The sequence below is a fragment of the Peromyscus maniculatus genome, chromosome 3, assembly GCF_049852395.1.
Source record: "Peromyscus maniculatus bairdii isolate BWxNUB_F1_BW_parent chromosome 3, HU_Pman_BW_mat_3.1, whole genome shotgun sequence".
In the NCBI taxonomy this organism is placed as follows: Eukaryota; Metazoa; Chordata; class Mammalia; order Rodentia; family Cricetidae; genus Peromyscus; species Peromyscus maniculatus.
This window is the reverse complement of record NC_134854.1, coordinates 166565325-166580693: the sequence shown is the minus strand read 5'-3', so window position 1 is coordinate 166580693 and position 15369 is coordinate 166565325. Positions and strand designations below refer to the sequence as shown.

The following is a 15369-nucleotide window of genomic DNA, read 5'->3' as shown; positions in this document are numbered from 1 at the left end:
GGGCAATATGTAGAATGAGTATTTGTGCCAAATCTCAGCCTTCCAGAATATCATACCAGACTTTATTTATGAATCGGCTTGATGAGTCACATGATGGGCAGAACGTTATGAAATGTTTCTTGAAGATGTTGTTAATTTTAATGCATACTGAAAAGCAAAGCTAGGGATGCCGGAGAGACGACTTAGCGATTAAGAGAATGCTTTGCTCTGTTATCTGAGCAGAGTTGGGTCTTAGCACCACGTAGAGTGGTACACAAACGCCTATAACCCACCCCAAGGAATCCAACATCTCCTTCTGGCCTCAGTTGGCATCTACACACACACACACACACACCACACACACACTTACTTGTGCACATATATGAAGAACATTTAAAAAATAATTTTTTTAAAGAACAAAGCTGGGGGCTGAGCAAATGGCCTGGTCAGCAGAGTGACTGCCACACAGGGATGAGGACCTGACTTTGGATGTCCAGAGCCCACGCAGGAAGCCAGGTGCAGCTGCACCACCTGGGGATTAATAAATATTCAGTTACTTGCTCAGTATGAACTCCCTGAGCATATTTTGTCTACTTGATAAACAAGTATCGATTTATTGCTGCAAGACACACTAGGGCTGCTCCGCACCCTTGCAGCGTTTGTGTTTTAGTGGAGACCTGAGAGTCTACACACACAGTGGAATGTCAAAGCCTCCCTCCTGTACTGCTCTGGGAGAGCTGTCAAGTCAAGGCAGATGGTGACTGGGCTTGCTGTTGCTAGGCAGAGCACATATTATCCAATATCAAAATAAATGCAAGGAGGCTATTCATTTTGATGAAGAGGAAGATGAGCTCTCTCTTCCCAGTCTTTAAAAATCATTTACATTTTATTTATTTCATGTGTGTGGGTGTTTTGCCTGCATGTGTGTCCATGCACCATGTACATAGCTGGTGCCTGTGGAGGCCAAAGGAGGGTGTTGGATACCCTAGGACTAGAGTTACAGACAGTTGTGAGCCACTATGCCATTATTGGGAATTGATCTCCTAGGACTAGAGTTACAGACAGTTGTGAGCCACTATGGCATTGCTGGGAATTGAATCTGGGTCCTCTGGAAGAGCAGCAGGTGCTCTTAACTATTCAGCCAGCTCTCCAGCTCCATAACCTTCTTTTAATCACTGTTTATTTGGAAGCTGTTATAGCATCAAAAATATTGCTATAATAAAATACCTGATTCTGGGTATTTCATAAGGCAAATGTTTATTTAGTTCCCTGTTTTGGAAACTGAAAGTCCATGATCAGGTATTATGGTCTATCCAATTCAGGTAGGGACTTTCTTGTCGGGACCGCCAGCCCCCCAATAATGACACTGAGACTTATTAATAATTATGAAAGCTTGGCCTTTATCTTGGGCTTATTCCCAACTAGCTCTTATAACTCAAACTAACCTGCTTCTATTAATCTATATCCTGCCGCTTGGCTTTTACCTCTCTCCCATTCTGTATTTCTGACTTGCTCTGCATCTCACTGGCATCTCTACCTCTCTTCTTCCCAGAGTTCTTCTCTCTCCCTGGAAATCTCACCTATTCTCCCCTGCCTAGCTATTTACCATTCAGCTCTTTATTAAACCAATCAGAAGGTGCCTTAGGCAAAGACACATCCTTACAGTGTACAAAAATATTATCCCATAACAATTGACTATCCTGAAATCAATGCACAAGTCTGCTGAAAATGTACTGAAGAGTAATGCATTCTGAAATGTTTCCTTGTGGTAGAGCATTGACTAGGTTGTTTTTAGATTCAGTGCACCATGGCTTTGTTCACATGTAAGAGTTTAGTGTTTCCTATCTGTTTTTGGCGATGAGTAACCCCTCCATCTTTTCCAGGCATACTCTCCCCACTGTTCTCCGTCCTTCTTTGGATAGCAGTGGCCATCTGCACATCTGTGCTGTTTTTCTTCTCCAAGCCTGTGGGTATCCGGCCATTCCTTGTGTCTGTCATGCTCAGATCAATATACACCATTGGTTTGGGGCCAACACTCATACTTCTTGGTGCTGCTAACGTAAGTACATTGCTTAACTTTGTATCTAATGGAATTCAGATGTACTAAGTATAAATATAGTTAACTATATAGTCTTTTATTCATGTTTATACAGTGAATTCTGGTTTGATATGAATCTATGTTAACTAGAGTATCATTTGTGCATGATTTAATTTAGAGATAAAAACAAAAATATGAGGAACACATTGATTTAAGTAGCACTTGTAGTGTGACCCAGTTCTGATGTCCATTTCATCAGGTTTAATGTTCTCTCTGTACCAGACCTCCCATTACTGAAAAAAAAAATGACCCAGCCATTGTTAACACCTGAAAGTGGGTTCTAAATCATCCCAAAAGATTAAATTATGTTCAGTAGAATTTAAGAAGTACTTTCTATCAAATGACTTAGGAGTGGGGGAGAAAAGACTGCTAAACAAAAAATAAGGTCTAAAATTGGGCTCCTTTTATATGAGAAAATCCTATAAACTTATAAAAGGCATGGGTGAGATTTTTTTCACCAAACTTTAGTATATTAGAGCAAGAGAATGCCTTGTGACGTGTTAGTTTTAAATGTAGAATGAACAAGCTGGAAGTATAATAATGCCAAGAAGCCAATGAAAGATTTGTAGAAGTAATTTAAACAAAAATAAAAATAAAATTTTGAATGGACTCTGTGACACTTTTAGGCATGATACATCTGTAATGGATATGAAGAAAAGATAAGTCATCAAATTGATGAAAAATGGTCAGAAATCTCATAAATGTTATTGTATCTACACAGTCAATATCTAAAGCACTGCCTGTAACTTCCAATGGGTTTCTAACTCAGTGTTTTAAATTCTGGTGTCTTAGCTGTAATTATATCCCATACTACCTTATATAGTTATTGAGGATAGTGATTGGTAGTTACATACCTGGGACATTACAGGGAGTCTATAAATATTTTTAATAAATGACTAATGAGTGAATGAATGGATGAGTGGCCAATATTTATTGGAAATAAATAAATTAGTTAACCAACTTTAAGGACTACCAAGATGAGACAATATAATCAATTCTGTGTTTTCAGTGTTTCTGACCTTGATTTTATCATAATCTTCAAATGTTGGACAGTATTCCAAAGCTCCCAGTTGATCGAATATTAAAAAAACCAAATTCTCAGTTACCACCAGTGAAGGAAAGTATACAGAAGGAACATTTGTGAGCAGAGGGTTGTGAAAGTTACCAAATAACTTCTCTGGGTTTCTTAGGGGCTGAGCTGTCACATTACTTCATGAATCCAGTCCCTGCTCATCCCCATATCCATGTTTCTGTGTGATGTGGTCCTTGTTCTTCCCCATCCCAACGGTGCTCTGCAGTTCATTCCTTCTAGCTCACTCCCATCTCCATTTCCCTCCATCCCATCCTTGGGATGACCTAAGATTGTACTCTTTGCTTTTAAAATAAGCTAATGTTATTATATAATCAGCCAAGATTATTAGAAAATCGTCATGAATGTGTAAAAATTTGTCTACACCTCTGTGTTTGGCTCATTTCGTTTCTCAAGAAAACATATTCAGCATGAAATCATATTATTTGAAGAAGTAGATGTTATTCATAAACTGATCATTGACTAAATAAGAAAAATCTAAGTTTAAGAAAGTGAAGAGCCAGCCGGGCGGTGGTGGCGCACGCCTTTAATCCCAGCACTCAGGAGGCAGAGCCAGGTGGATCTCTTTGAGTTCGAGGCCAGCCTGGGCTACCAAGTGAGTTCCAGGAAAGGCGCAAAGCTACACAGAGAAACCCTGTCTCGAAAAACCAAAAAAAAAAAAAAAAAAAAAAAAAAAGAAAGTGAAGAGCCAGGCAGAGTTGTGATCAAAATAACAAACATTCTCTTCTACCTGTTACATAATATGATAGATGTCTAGAGCATGGAGAGGTAGACGGTGTACAGCTTGCCGTATAGAATTTATGTGTCATTTCCCATTTCTTTCTATCTGTTTTTTTAATCTTTGGACCAAGAATATGTAGACAGAGGTAAGGAGTGACTTTTGGATATTTGGGTGGGAGTGAACTGAACACACTCTTTTCCGGGCTCTTGGAGGACACTATAAAGTAATAATTTCCACATGGTTTAGTGAGAATCATTCCACCATAATAATACTCTCTAACAAAGCCAAGTTTTTATTTAACTTTTATAAGAAAGTATTATGCATATAGACATGTGTGTCTTACTAATTCCACAAATTTTCCAGTGTTCCAGTAGCATACAACATGTTACTCAGCTAGATACTACCACCAGCCTGGGGTCATTTGACCAAAGAAAATATTTTTAATTACTATAATCTGATACTACTGCAATGTCAGTAGAAAATTTTATATTTATATATTTATAGTTGTATTTGCTATCACAGATTAATGAAATTACTTTAGTGAATTACTATGTGCTTTCCCTCTCACATAAATTTATTACACAAGTGTCCTTGTTTATCTTTACTTATAAGACATCAAATAAGAACCTTAATTATATTTGTGTACCTTAGTATTAATTATATATTATTAATAATACAAATTAAAAACTAAATAATTTAATTTGTACATAGACATTTGCATTGTGTAGCAGGTGAGGCTGTCACTGCTGAAATAATAGATATCAGAACAGAAAAACCAAAAGAAAACATTAGCCTGTCAGTTTATTCATAACTAGAAACAGAATTTGAGACTTCAGATATAAATCAGCCAATCTCTGATTTCACCCTTCTTGTCAGTTGGAGTAAGGTGTGGACAACTGGGCTCCCCTCATCTGGCTGCTGAGATCAATTGAGAATCTTGGTGTGGAAGAACCAGAAAAGAGCAGTACTATTATATTGATACAGTGGTGATAATATCTACCATTTACCAAGTATCTGATATGCAGATCACTAATTAATCAGAAAGTACTGCTGTAGCATGAATCTTTAAAAGTCTTTTTAATAGAAAACTCAGGAGCCAGGTATTGGGGTAAATTCTGAAAAGCCAAAGAAGCAGAATAAGCCACAGCTAACCTTATCTCGATAACTTCTCAGCTGATCCTGTTTCCTCAAACTGGAAGCCTCTGTGTCATCATCCAAATGGATCTCAGCTGAACTGCTGCTAAAAGCTAAAAGCTTAAAAAGACTCTAGTTCCTGGTCCTTACACCTTATATACATTTCTGCTTCCTGTCATCACTTCCTGGGATTAAAGGCGTGAGTCACCATGCCTGGCTGTTTCCATTGTGGCTTTGAACTCACAGAGATCCGGATGGATCTCTGCCTCTGGAATGCTAGGATTAAAGGCATATATGCCACCATTTTCTGGCCTCTATGTCTAATATAGTGGCTGTTCTGTTCTCTAACCCCAGATAAGTTTATTGGGGTGCACAATATATCAACCACATATTGCCCCTATGATGTGTCTGCATTTTAGCTCACATAGTAGCTTGTCTCAAGACTCTGTCCCTCAAAATGTTAAGTAGATATGAAAAGTCTCTTTTATGAGAAAGGAAATATAATAGAAGGAAGACTTCAGTATTTATCAGTTTCTAGTTTATTATGATAAAATTGAATTCATTTGTAAAGCTTGAAATTTGTCTACATTTCAGCTAGATTTTTCCTGTCACAGTTGTCTCAGAAAATTCAGTAATTTTGAGTGCTGCAAAGTACATCTTACACAGTTTTCTTCTAATGCACAGTGTGGCATCTTCAGCTAATGTTGGTGTAAATTAACATTCTGAAATATACAGAGGCACATTCTATAAAACTGGGACCACAATGTTCACATTATTGCACATTTTTGCAAATCTCATTTATACAGATGTAGTATTTCCTGTTTTTAAAGAGATTTCTGATTCATTATACCCTCCTTAACCACTCCATTTATCTTTGTGGCTTAGATTATTTGTAATAAAGAAGAACACAGTACATGTCAGTAAAGATATTCTTCTGATGCTAGGAACTGAACCTTGGGCCTCACACATACTAGGCACGTGCTATACCACTGAGCCACACTCCCATCTCCACAGAGAAATATCTTTTTATCATCTTATAAAGACATCCTGCTAATACTCTTATCTTAGTTAGGGTTTTATTGCTGTGAAGAAACACCATAACCATGGTCTCTCTTATAAAAGAAAACATTTAGCTGGGGCTGACTTACAGTTCAGAGGTTTAGTCCATTATCATCATGGCAGAAGCATGGTGGCCTGCAGGCAGACATGGGGCTAGAGAAGGAGCTGAGAGTTCTACATCTTGGTCCACAGGCAGCAGGAAGTGAATGTCACGCTAGACCCGGCTTGAGCGTTTGAGACCTCAGAGCCCCCCCTAGTGACACACTTCCTCCAACAAGGCCACACCTACTCCAACAAGGCCACACCTACTCCAACAAGGCCACACCCCCACTCCCTGTAAGCCTCTGGGGGCCATTTTTATTCAAACCACCACACTGTCCCCCCTTTCTAATAATGTCTGGGAATCTGTGATTCGCTTAATGGTGCCAGCCTTTCTCGCAGTTATTTTAATGTGAAATGGTAGAATTTGTTCTCCCCACTTTGCATAAAAGAAAAGCACATAAGGTTTTAGTAGTGAGCTGGGCTATCGACAGTTACCGCGTGCTCAGCTGAATGGGGTGGTGTTCTCAGCTGTGCATCTCTAGTTCCCCGGGTGACCGAGTGCCACTGGGAACTTGTAGACTGAGTCCTGCAATGCATTCACTAAACACATCAGTTCAGTTACATATTCTGAGCTGAAACTTTCCTTTCCTCTGATCTCTTTCAGACACACACACACATGTTTTGTTTAATACGGTCACCAGATGCCACTGTTTCTGGCATTCAGTTGTCAAAATACAAAGCTTCTCTGAGGCTGTGCTGAATGTCATGAGTGAAGCTACTCACACTGCCTGTATGTGCTTTACTGTTCTGCTGAGAGTTTAAAAGATTTCAGGGTGATATTTGACTGTATGTAAATTTTGATCTACATAGTGCCCTTAAGATTTTATCCTGCCTAAGGTGTAACACCACCTACCTGGAGATTATTGAATTATATCATCTCATTTTTCAGTGAAAAGGTTGATTTCCATGGTTGATGAAAACATGGTGACATTGTTAGAGACCGTGAGTTTACCTTTCAATACATCAGCAGACAGTCTTTTGTTTTTCTACTTCACAATTTATTCTTGGAAAATAGGCCATATTTTCCCATAGTAATAACAGAGACGGAGTCCCCAATAAGACCAAAGAACACTCAGCAATGGTCCTTGGCACAAACGCCTTAAACACAGGGACCATTTCCACTCTGAACTCTGTGAACACATGGAAAAGCCACAGCACCCGTCAACCTCACTCCACTTCCAGATGTTTCTAGAGCAGCAGTTCTCAACCTGTGTGTCACAACTCCTTTGGGGGTCAACTGGCCCTTTCACAAGGGTCACATATCAGATATCCGGTATATCTGATATTTACATTGTGATTCATAACAGTAGCAAAAATACAGTTATGAAGTAGCAACAAAAGTAATGTCCTGGTTGGGGGTCACTGCCATGAGGAACTGTATTAAAGGGTCACAGCATTAGGAAGGTTGAGAACCAGTGCTCTAGAGAACAGAAGCATATGTACCCAGCTATAGGTCAAGGGTCATGCAATGCCATCTTGGCAAACAAGCAAAGCAAATCTCTTTTATTTTTTATGTTAGCATGACCAAGAAATGCATCTTGTCTTTTATACTCTGTAACTAAAATTTATTGATCATTTTGAGAATTTAGTTCAGTCTATTACTCTCCAATGTGCCTGCTTTATAAATAGTTTTCCTGCATATATTTTGTAACTCATCCTAGAAAATCAAAAAATGACACACAATCCATATGTCTGTGTCACACAGTTTACCCTGTGAAGAGGTTTTTAGTTCTATTCTTGTATAACCCCCTTCTGTATCAAGGTAAGTTGTGTAATTTTGAACAGGGTCCCTCAAAAGCAATTCAGAGGAGTGGCTGGATATTGCTTTGCCAGACATTCGTCCTCACCCTTGTTCCACTTGTTGCCAGACACAGGACCTTTGTTGTATGTTCATTGCTTGGGCTTTGAGCAGTTTTCTCTAATATCAGACTTGCTCTTGAGCAGTCACTCTGAAGTCTCCAACATGTCTTAGCTGTGCTGAGTGAGAACGTGAATGGCTGAGCAGCAAAATAAAGTTCCTGCTTGACCGTTGCTGGCATTGTTGACAAGAGTGTGAAAGGGGTTCGAGAATTTGATTATTGAGAGGATGGACAGCTAGTTGGGGAAATGGAAGAAGAGTCTTCCGTTAGTGGCTGTGTTGCTGGTCTGATTGGACCTTCATAACATGCAATCATTTCCAGTTTTTTATTTTTTTCTGTATTGATTCAGACTTAAGGATGTTGATGGAAATGTTCATACTCTCTCAAGTTTGATAACATGCATATGTATGTATATGTATGTAATATATATGTGTGTGTATGTATGGGTGTATAATATACATGATCAGTGGTGCAAAGAGCATTTTTGCATTCCTAAAGGCACAAATATAAACATGTAGAGTCATAAGTACCTAAGGAACATTTGAAGAACAACTGTTGTGTTGTCATCTGGGTTTCTGAGGGGTCTGTGAGGTAAGACCTCTTTATGGCAGGTTTTCAGAAACCATGGAGACTTCCCATGGCAAGAATTAGGTTGTCCAAGACTAAGGAAAAGCCAGATTTTCACTCCGTCTGTGTTGGTGGCAGACTAGGGTCTATCATTCTGTCTGGAGCTACAAAGGGAGCCAGTTCTGTGTTGGTTTACATGTGCCTTTGTAAACTGCCTGAGAGACAACAGAGGACACCGGGAAAGGAAGCCACAGACTCAACAGCACTCATTCTTCACAGTCTTCTTCTGTAGACGACCTTGAAGCACTAAGATTCACTTTCTCCTCCCTTTAGCTCTGCAATAAAATCGTGTTCCTGGTGAGTTTTGTGGGAAACCGAGGCACATTCACCCGAGGTTATCGAGCGGTCATCCTGGACATGGCCTTTCTCTACCATGTGGCGTATGTCCTGGTTTGCATGCTCGGTCTCTTTGTTCACGAGTTCTTCTACAGCTTCCTGGTGAGTAGAGCCTTAGAGACAATCGCTGCTAAGCACATGACGCCCTCCTACACCTTAGCTTGTTGGTTGGTTGGTTTTGTTGTTGCTGTTTGTTTTATTTTCTTAGCAAGGCACAAATTATGTTGTTTTTGGAATTTCCTAGAAGCATGGGTTGTCATTTTTAATCTTTCCTCTGGGAAGTACATGGGCGATGGAGATCTATTTGCTGAGAAGCAAGCAACCTCCTGCCCTCTTCTCTTGGCCCAGGCTTCATACGACAAGCTGCTTTGGGTTTCCAGCCAAGTGGTATTTACTCAATTTATTATCCAACTACATAGGGGACAAATAAGGACGTATGGTCCTGTGTGCTAAAATCATTATCTTCGGTTTATAGTATCAAATGTTATATTAATCATTACAGTGGCATGTAAGCAAAATGAGAAGGAACAAAAGGCACCCTAGCAAAAGGGCAATCTGTTTAAAGTACAGCTTCTTAGATTATGTCTCCATCGTTAATGATGTCACTATCATTAGTTTATGATGTCACCACCATCTTTAACTTATGTATGTTACCACCATTAGCTTTCGTCACAACCATTAGCTTATGTCACCATCGTTAGTTTATGATGTCTCCATCATTTATGATGTCACCATCGTTAGTTTATGATGTCTCCATCATTTATCATGTCTCCATCGTTAGTTTATGATGTCACCACCATCTTTAGCTTACATCACCACCATTAGCTTATGTCACCATCGTTAGCATATATCATCATGGCTAAGCTTAGCTATGTATCTTTAAATCTTTAGGTTTTTTTTTTAGATTCTTTTGTTTTTGTTGAGAGATGAATTGCTTCACTGTGTAGCCCAGGCTGGCCCCTAAGTCACAATCTTCCCACCTCAGCCTCCCTGTGCTGGGGTGGTGCCTGTGTATCACTACACCCAACTATACGTCCTTCTTAGATGCCCTTGTCCCTAAAGGCCATCTTCCTTTCTCCATTTAGACTGCTTTATAGTCATGAATGAGGAAAACAGTTAGTATAAAAATATGCGTTTAAATCTGTGAGTGGTGTTTGAATACAGGCACATGCATGCCACCGTGCACAGGCAGAAGTCAGAGGACCGGCTTGGGTGTCACTTGTCAGCCACCACCTTGCTTGAGGCAGTTTCTCATTTCATCGCTATGAACGCCATCTACGCTGGCCCCTACTGAGTTAAAATAAAATCTCTTTATGTTACCCTAAGTGGTTAAAAGGTTCAAGACACCAGAACATTGACAATCTAGAGGTTGAGTTTGTGACAATGAATTCATCTTTATTGAAGAATATTGACTTTGTTCCTAATAATAGCTGTACTTCCCAAGAGATAAACAGAGAGCAAAGTAGTGAATTTTTTAAGAATTTGACTCATCAAATGCCAGTATCCTAGAGACAGGCTCTGCACAGCAATGACTGGCCAGGCTGTGATTACAGCGTAACCCTTGGTACACAGCAGACCGGGGCTCTTGAAAGGACACACACCTAACTGGTCATTCTAGCCCAGCCAAGCTCTGGGTCTCATCTCCACATAAGAACACAAACACAAACCCTGAGTTTTCCAGTTTTGAATATGGGATTCATTTTTAAACATTTTTGGACATTTCTGAAAATGAATGTAACTTTATTTTTTAACTGCTTCTGTATAATAAAAAAATGTACTTGCTAATTGATAATTTCAGTTTTGTAATGTAGCAGTGTGTAAAATGGTTCCCACCACTGGCCACAGGTAGCAGACATGTGCTTGAGTTCTGTATTACTGTGTAGAGTTCCTATTAAAGACAGACTGGATAGCAACCCTTTAGAGGGAAGGAATTGGCAAAGCAGTTACCTTTTTTGTTTGTGGTTCTGCTTTCAAAAGTATAAAGGAATGCAGATTTGTGTCCTTATTTACATACTGTTTTAGTAAGGAAGAGTGTCTGCACTGTCTAAATATTTTAAATTCAAACATTTTCTATGGCACCAGACTCATAAGATTGTCCTCTGCATTTTAAGTCCCATAATTGAACAACAAATTTAATGAATTTTTTAACTGTCCCATAAATTACATGTGCCTAATATTATAAACTTTCTAAATTCAGATGAAAGTGAGTGTCTAAGCCAACATGACATTACATGCTGCTAGAGCTGTCTTCACTAAAACTGTGTCTCCTTGTATTCTAGCTCAGCTGTTTGGGTTCATTTTAAAATGTTATTTGATGAAGGTTATTTTTTAATTGTTATTTCTGTAGCTTTTTGATTTGGTGTACAGAGAAGAGACCCTGCTGAACGTCATCAAAAGTGTCACACGGAATGGCCGCTCCATCATCCTGACAGCGGTCTTGGCTCTCATCCTGGTCTACCTGTTCTCTATCATCGGCTTCCTTTTCCTAAAGGATGACTTCACCATGGAAGTGGACAGACTGAAAAACAGAACGCCTGTCACAGGTAGCCATTCCGTCCTCTGAGCTCTGCTGGTAGTTCTAACTTGTACACACCTTGTCTGGGGATTTCAGACAAACAGGGATGGGGGAACGTTGACTTTCACTCTTTGGGAATGTGGTCTTGTTTACTGCTGCTGTGGCTTGAGGGTGCAATGTCCTCCCAGCCTCATGTGTTTGAACATCTGGTCCCCACATGGTGGCACTGTGGAGCCTCCCTGGAGGAAGTGGTGGGTCTTGGGTTGGCTAGTCTAGCCTCACTTCCTGTCTACTCTCAGCCTCCTGACTGCTCACACAGTGTGACCAGCTGCCTGGGCTGCCGCCATGTCGGGCTGTATCTCTTTGAACCGTTAGCCAAAGTAAACTGTCCATTCCTCCCTCAAGTTGCTCCTTGTTAGGTATTTGATCCTCACAATGATTAAAGTAACTAATTCAACTTCTAAGAGTTGAGAATTCGAAATACTTTAGCCTGTATGCTGTCAGTGTGGGTTGGGAATACACCAGAGACCTCATCTGCGCTCCATCTCTCAGGGTTTCATAATGCTGACCATATTGCAGGAGGCCGCCACAGCTTCACTGTAGGCAATTCCAGGATTCTGTTTTTCCTCTTCTTCCCATTTCCTCAGAGAGCAGCATCCGGCACCTATGCCACCACTCAGCCATTTTCCACATGCATTGTATTATGTTCAAAAAACTTAAAGTGATGAATGTTCGGATTTGGAAATCATCAGGTAGTAAGAAGTGTTTTGGAAGACATGCTCAGAGGCTGGGGCTAACCCCGTTCCTCGGCTGTGACGGCTGCAGCGCCTGAACGATGTTTGCCCTGGGCCACTTAGACATCACCAGGGTTCTCACCGAGAGGCCCGCCTGAGGTCCCATCCTCGAGGGTTACTTTAGACTTCTTGGTTACTTTTGTTTGCTCTCTACACACCCTTTTGTTGCCGGGTCAAATTCCTTCCTTAACCTTCCCCCAACCCTGCTTTGGTCTGTAGACACCACGGTTTTATATTGTGATGTTTTCTTGATTCCACTAATTACCATTTATAGAGACAGGGAGTCCCAAAAAGACATGATTTCTCCTCAAACCATTGACTTTAAAGCTAAGATTTAATTAGTGGAAACATATGCAGTATTCCTTCTTGCCTTTAACAGACACTATGTATGTATGTGTGTATGTATGTATGTATGCATGTATGTATGTATGTATGTATGTATTTTCTTTTACATCCGACCACAGTTTCCCCTCCTTCCCTCCTCTCTACCTCCCTCCTGTATCCACTCCTTCTCTGCTTCTGTTCAGAAAGGGGCAGGCCTCCCATGGGTATCAACAAAGCATGGCATGTCAAGTTGCTGTAAGGCACTTCCCCTTGTATTTAGGCTGGACAAGGCGAGCCAGTATGAGGTGGAGGGGAGCACTGAAAGAGATGACCAGAAGGGGGTGCTTTGGGGGGTCAGGTAGAGCCTGATGCCAGGGAAACTCCCACAAATCTACAAGATAACAGATAGCTCTTAATTGTGGAACTGACAATGTATAGTGGTTTCTTTCATAAGACTATGGGCTGACGAAGTGGTGTTCACAGTCATTCATCAGTGAGCCTAAATGCCTTACACACGTGTTAGAAACACTTCTTCACTGGAGACACTCTTGAACACCACACCAAATATTAGTCTTTGCTTTCAGGACCGTGAAATATGTGGTTGCATGAAATGTAACAACTTCATATGACTCTTCTAGAGTTTAACAGGCATACTGTCAACTTTCCGTTCATTGTTGTAATAAAAAGGCCCAAAAAAATAACTTTAATACAAGGAATGACTTATTTTGGCAGCTTTTGTTTTTAGTTAATGTCACTTCGCCCCATCCCCTTAGGCCTATGGCAAGACAGAACATGGGCATTGAGCAAAGATTCTCACCCTGAAGTGGCTTTGAGGCAGAGAGCCAGAGAGGAGGGTCCCCAATGCCTCTTCAGTGGTGCACCCCAGTGACCCCACACTAGACCCCGCCTCCCAAAAGATCAGCCAGCTCCCTGAGCTGGTGCCCATACCCTCAGTCTACGGCCCTTGAGGGACACTGAAGATGCAAACCAATCCAGCAGGTTTCATGTGTGTGAAGGAAAGGCTTTATGTAAATTCTCAGGACTCCACTCTTTCCAAACTCCTTAGGAACCGTCCATCTTTAGCACTCAGCAAGCCTCGACTTTTAATTACTTGCTAGGTTAGAGGCCTGGCCACAGTTTGTACAGGAGAGAAAACATGTGAAACAGAAGCATTACAACTTCCAAAACAAATATATACAGTAGTTACTGGTTTTTTTAAATTTGGTGGTAAATATTTTATGTTGTTTGAAGAGGAAGTTGGTAAAAAATACAACATAGGAAACACTAAAGCTAAAATGTCAAGCTCTGTCTTTATTTTGAAAGTGTGTATGCACATTAGTATAGAAACAAGTGCAAAAAACAAAAACAAAAAACAAAACAAACCCCAACCTTTTGCAAATACTATGAACGTGCAGCACATGGGGGCAGCGAACAGACTTTAAACTCCTGGTTCTCGGTGGGTTGAAAGTTTTTGTTTCATAGCTTAAGGTCCTAGAAAAAGCATCTTTGCTTCCATCCTTTGAATTTCATTTCTAACACCATGTTGCAGCATCTGCCTTAAGTCTGCTTTCTGTTGCCATAACAGATTACTAGAGGCATGGTGGTTTATAAAGAATAGAGGTTCATTTAGTCCATGGTTCCTGAGTCTCGGGGAATGTGCTTGGCATCTGAAGAGGCTGTTCTGTGACAGATACCAACATAGGGTACCTCACCATGAGGAGAGGCAAACCAGGCTTTATCATGAACCCCCTGTAGAGATAAAGCAGTAATCCATGAGTGCATTAACCCAACTGTGAGGGGAGAGACGCCATGCCTGATCACCTCTCAACACTTCACAGCCAGGCTTCAATTTCAGGATGCGCTTTGGTGGAAGTATCTAGCCTGCACCACGATCTCAGTTGGCACATGGCATCTTCATTCTTTGTGTTTTGAGCACTGTCACTCATGAAGTCGACCATGGGTGAAATTACTGAGGCTAACACACTCAGGTAGTGATGACATTTGGGTTGCAGAAGAATGCAGGTATAAAGTGATCAGAAACCCCACAGATGGGGACAAGTGGAACGGTGGGAAGTGAGAGCTCAGGGGCCTGTCCTCATAGTGCGGGGAGAGCACAGGAAGACAGCGCCCTGCAGGTGTCATTGGAGCTTTAGGAGGATGCGGATTTCACCCCTGGGCCTGAGATCTGCTGCTTAGTGGGAAGAAGCGGTCACTCCAGCATGGCCAGAGCAGGGTCATGGCGAAGCACAAGAAAGGGACGTTCTCCTGACAGGCAGGCACAGTGTCCTCAGACCCGCCCTATCCTCATTCTCACCCACCCAGAGTAGAGGAGAAGTCGCCCTCGTGGCTTCATAACCTAAGGTCTCCCTCTGGCCCTTCCAGCCTCAGCTCTGGTTCTCTCCGAGGATCTGCACCATCTGTTGGGTGCTTGGTGGAAAGTGCTGGCCTAGAGGCTTGCGAGGCTGGGCCTGCCGTGTCCTTTGCTCTCCTGTGACACTGTAAATCGCACTTGGTGCCCCCTGGGCTCCGTGCTCCGTGTCACGTTCATCACCCCTGTGACTCCACTCGTGAGTCCTTCTCCAAGTAGCTATTTCCTTTCCCTTCTGGAACTCGAGCTCCCTCCTCTGCTGCGTGGCTTTGTGTTAACCTCTGCTTTACGAGTCTGTCGGCTCCACATCCCATTCGTTCTCCAAAGCCTTGGATTCTGAGCGTTGGAGCCTAGTGTGACAGG

General features: G+C 41.3%; 1 protein-coding gene across 1 annotated transcript in view; it reads left to right on the top strand.

Moving 5' to 3' along the window:
* Itpr2 (inositol 1,4,5-trisphosphate receptor type 2) overlaps window positions 1–15369 on the top strand; it is a 419948-nt gene that overhangs the window by 341853 nt on the left and 62726 nt on the right. The window contains exons 49-51 of the mRNA XM_006986630.4: window positions 1863–2038; window positions 8943–9107; window positions 11353–11548. Coding sequence (XP_006986692.1) covers window positions 1863–2038; window positions 8943–9107; window positions 11353–11548 — 537 coding nt within the window. The remainder of the gene's footprint in view (window positions 1–1862; window positions 2039–8942; window positions 9108–11352; window positions 11549–15369) is intronic.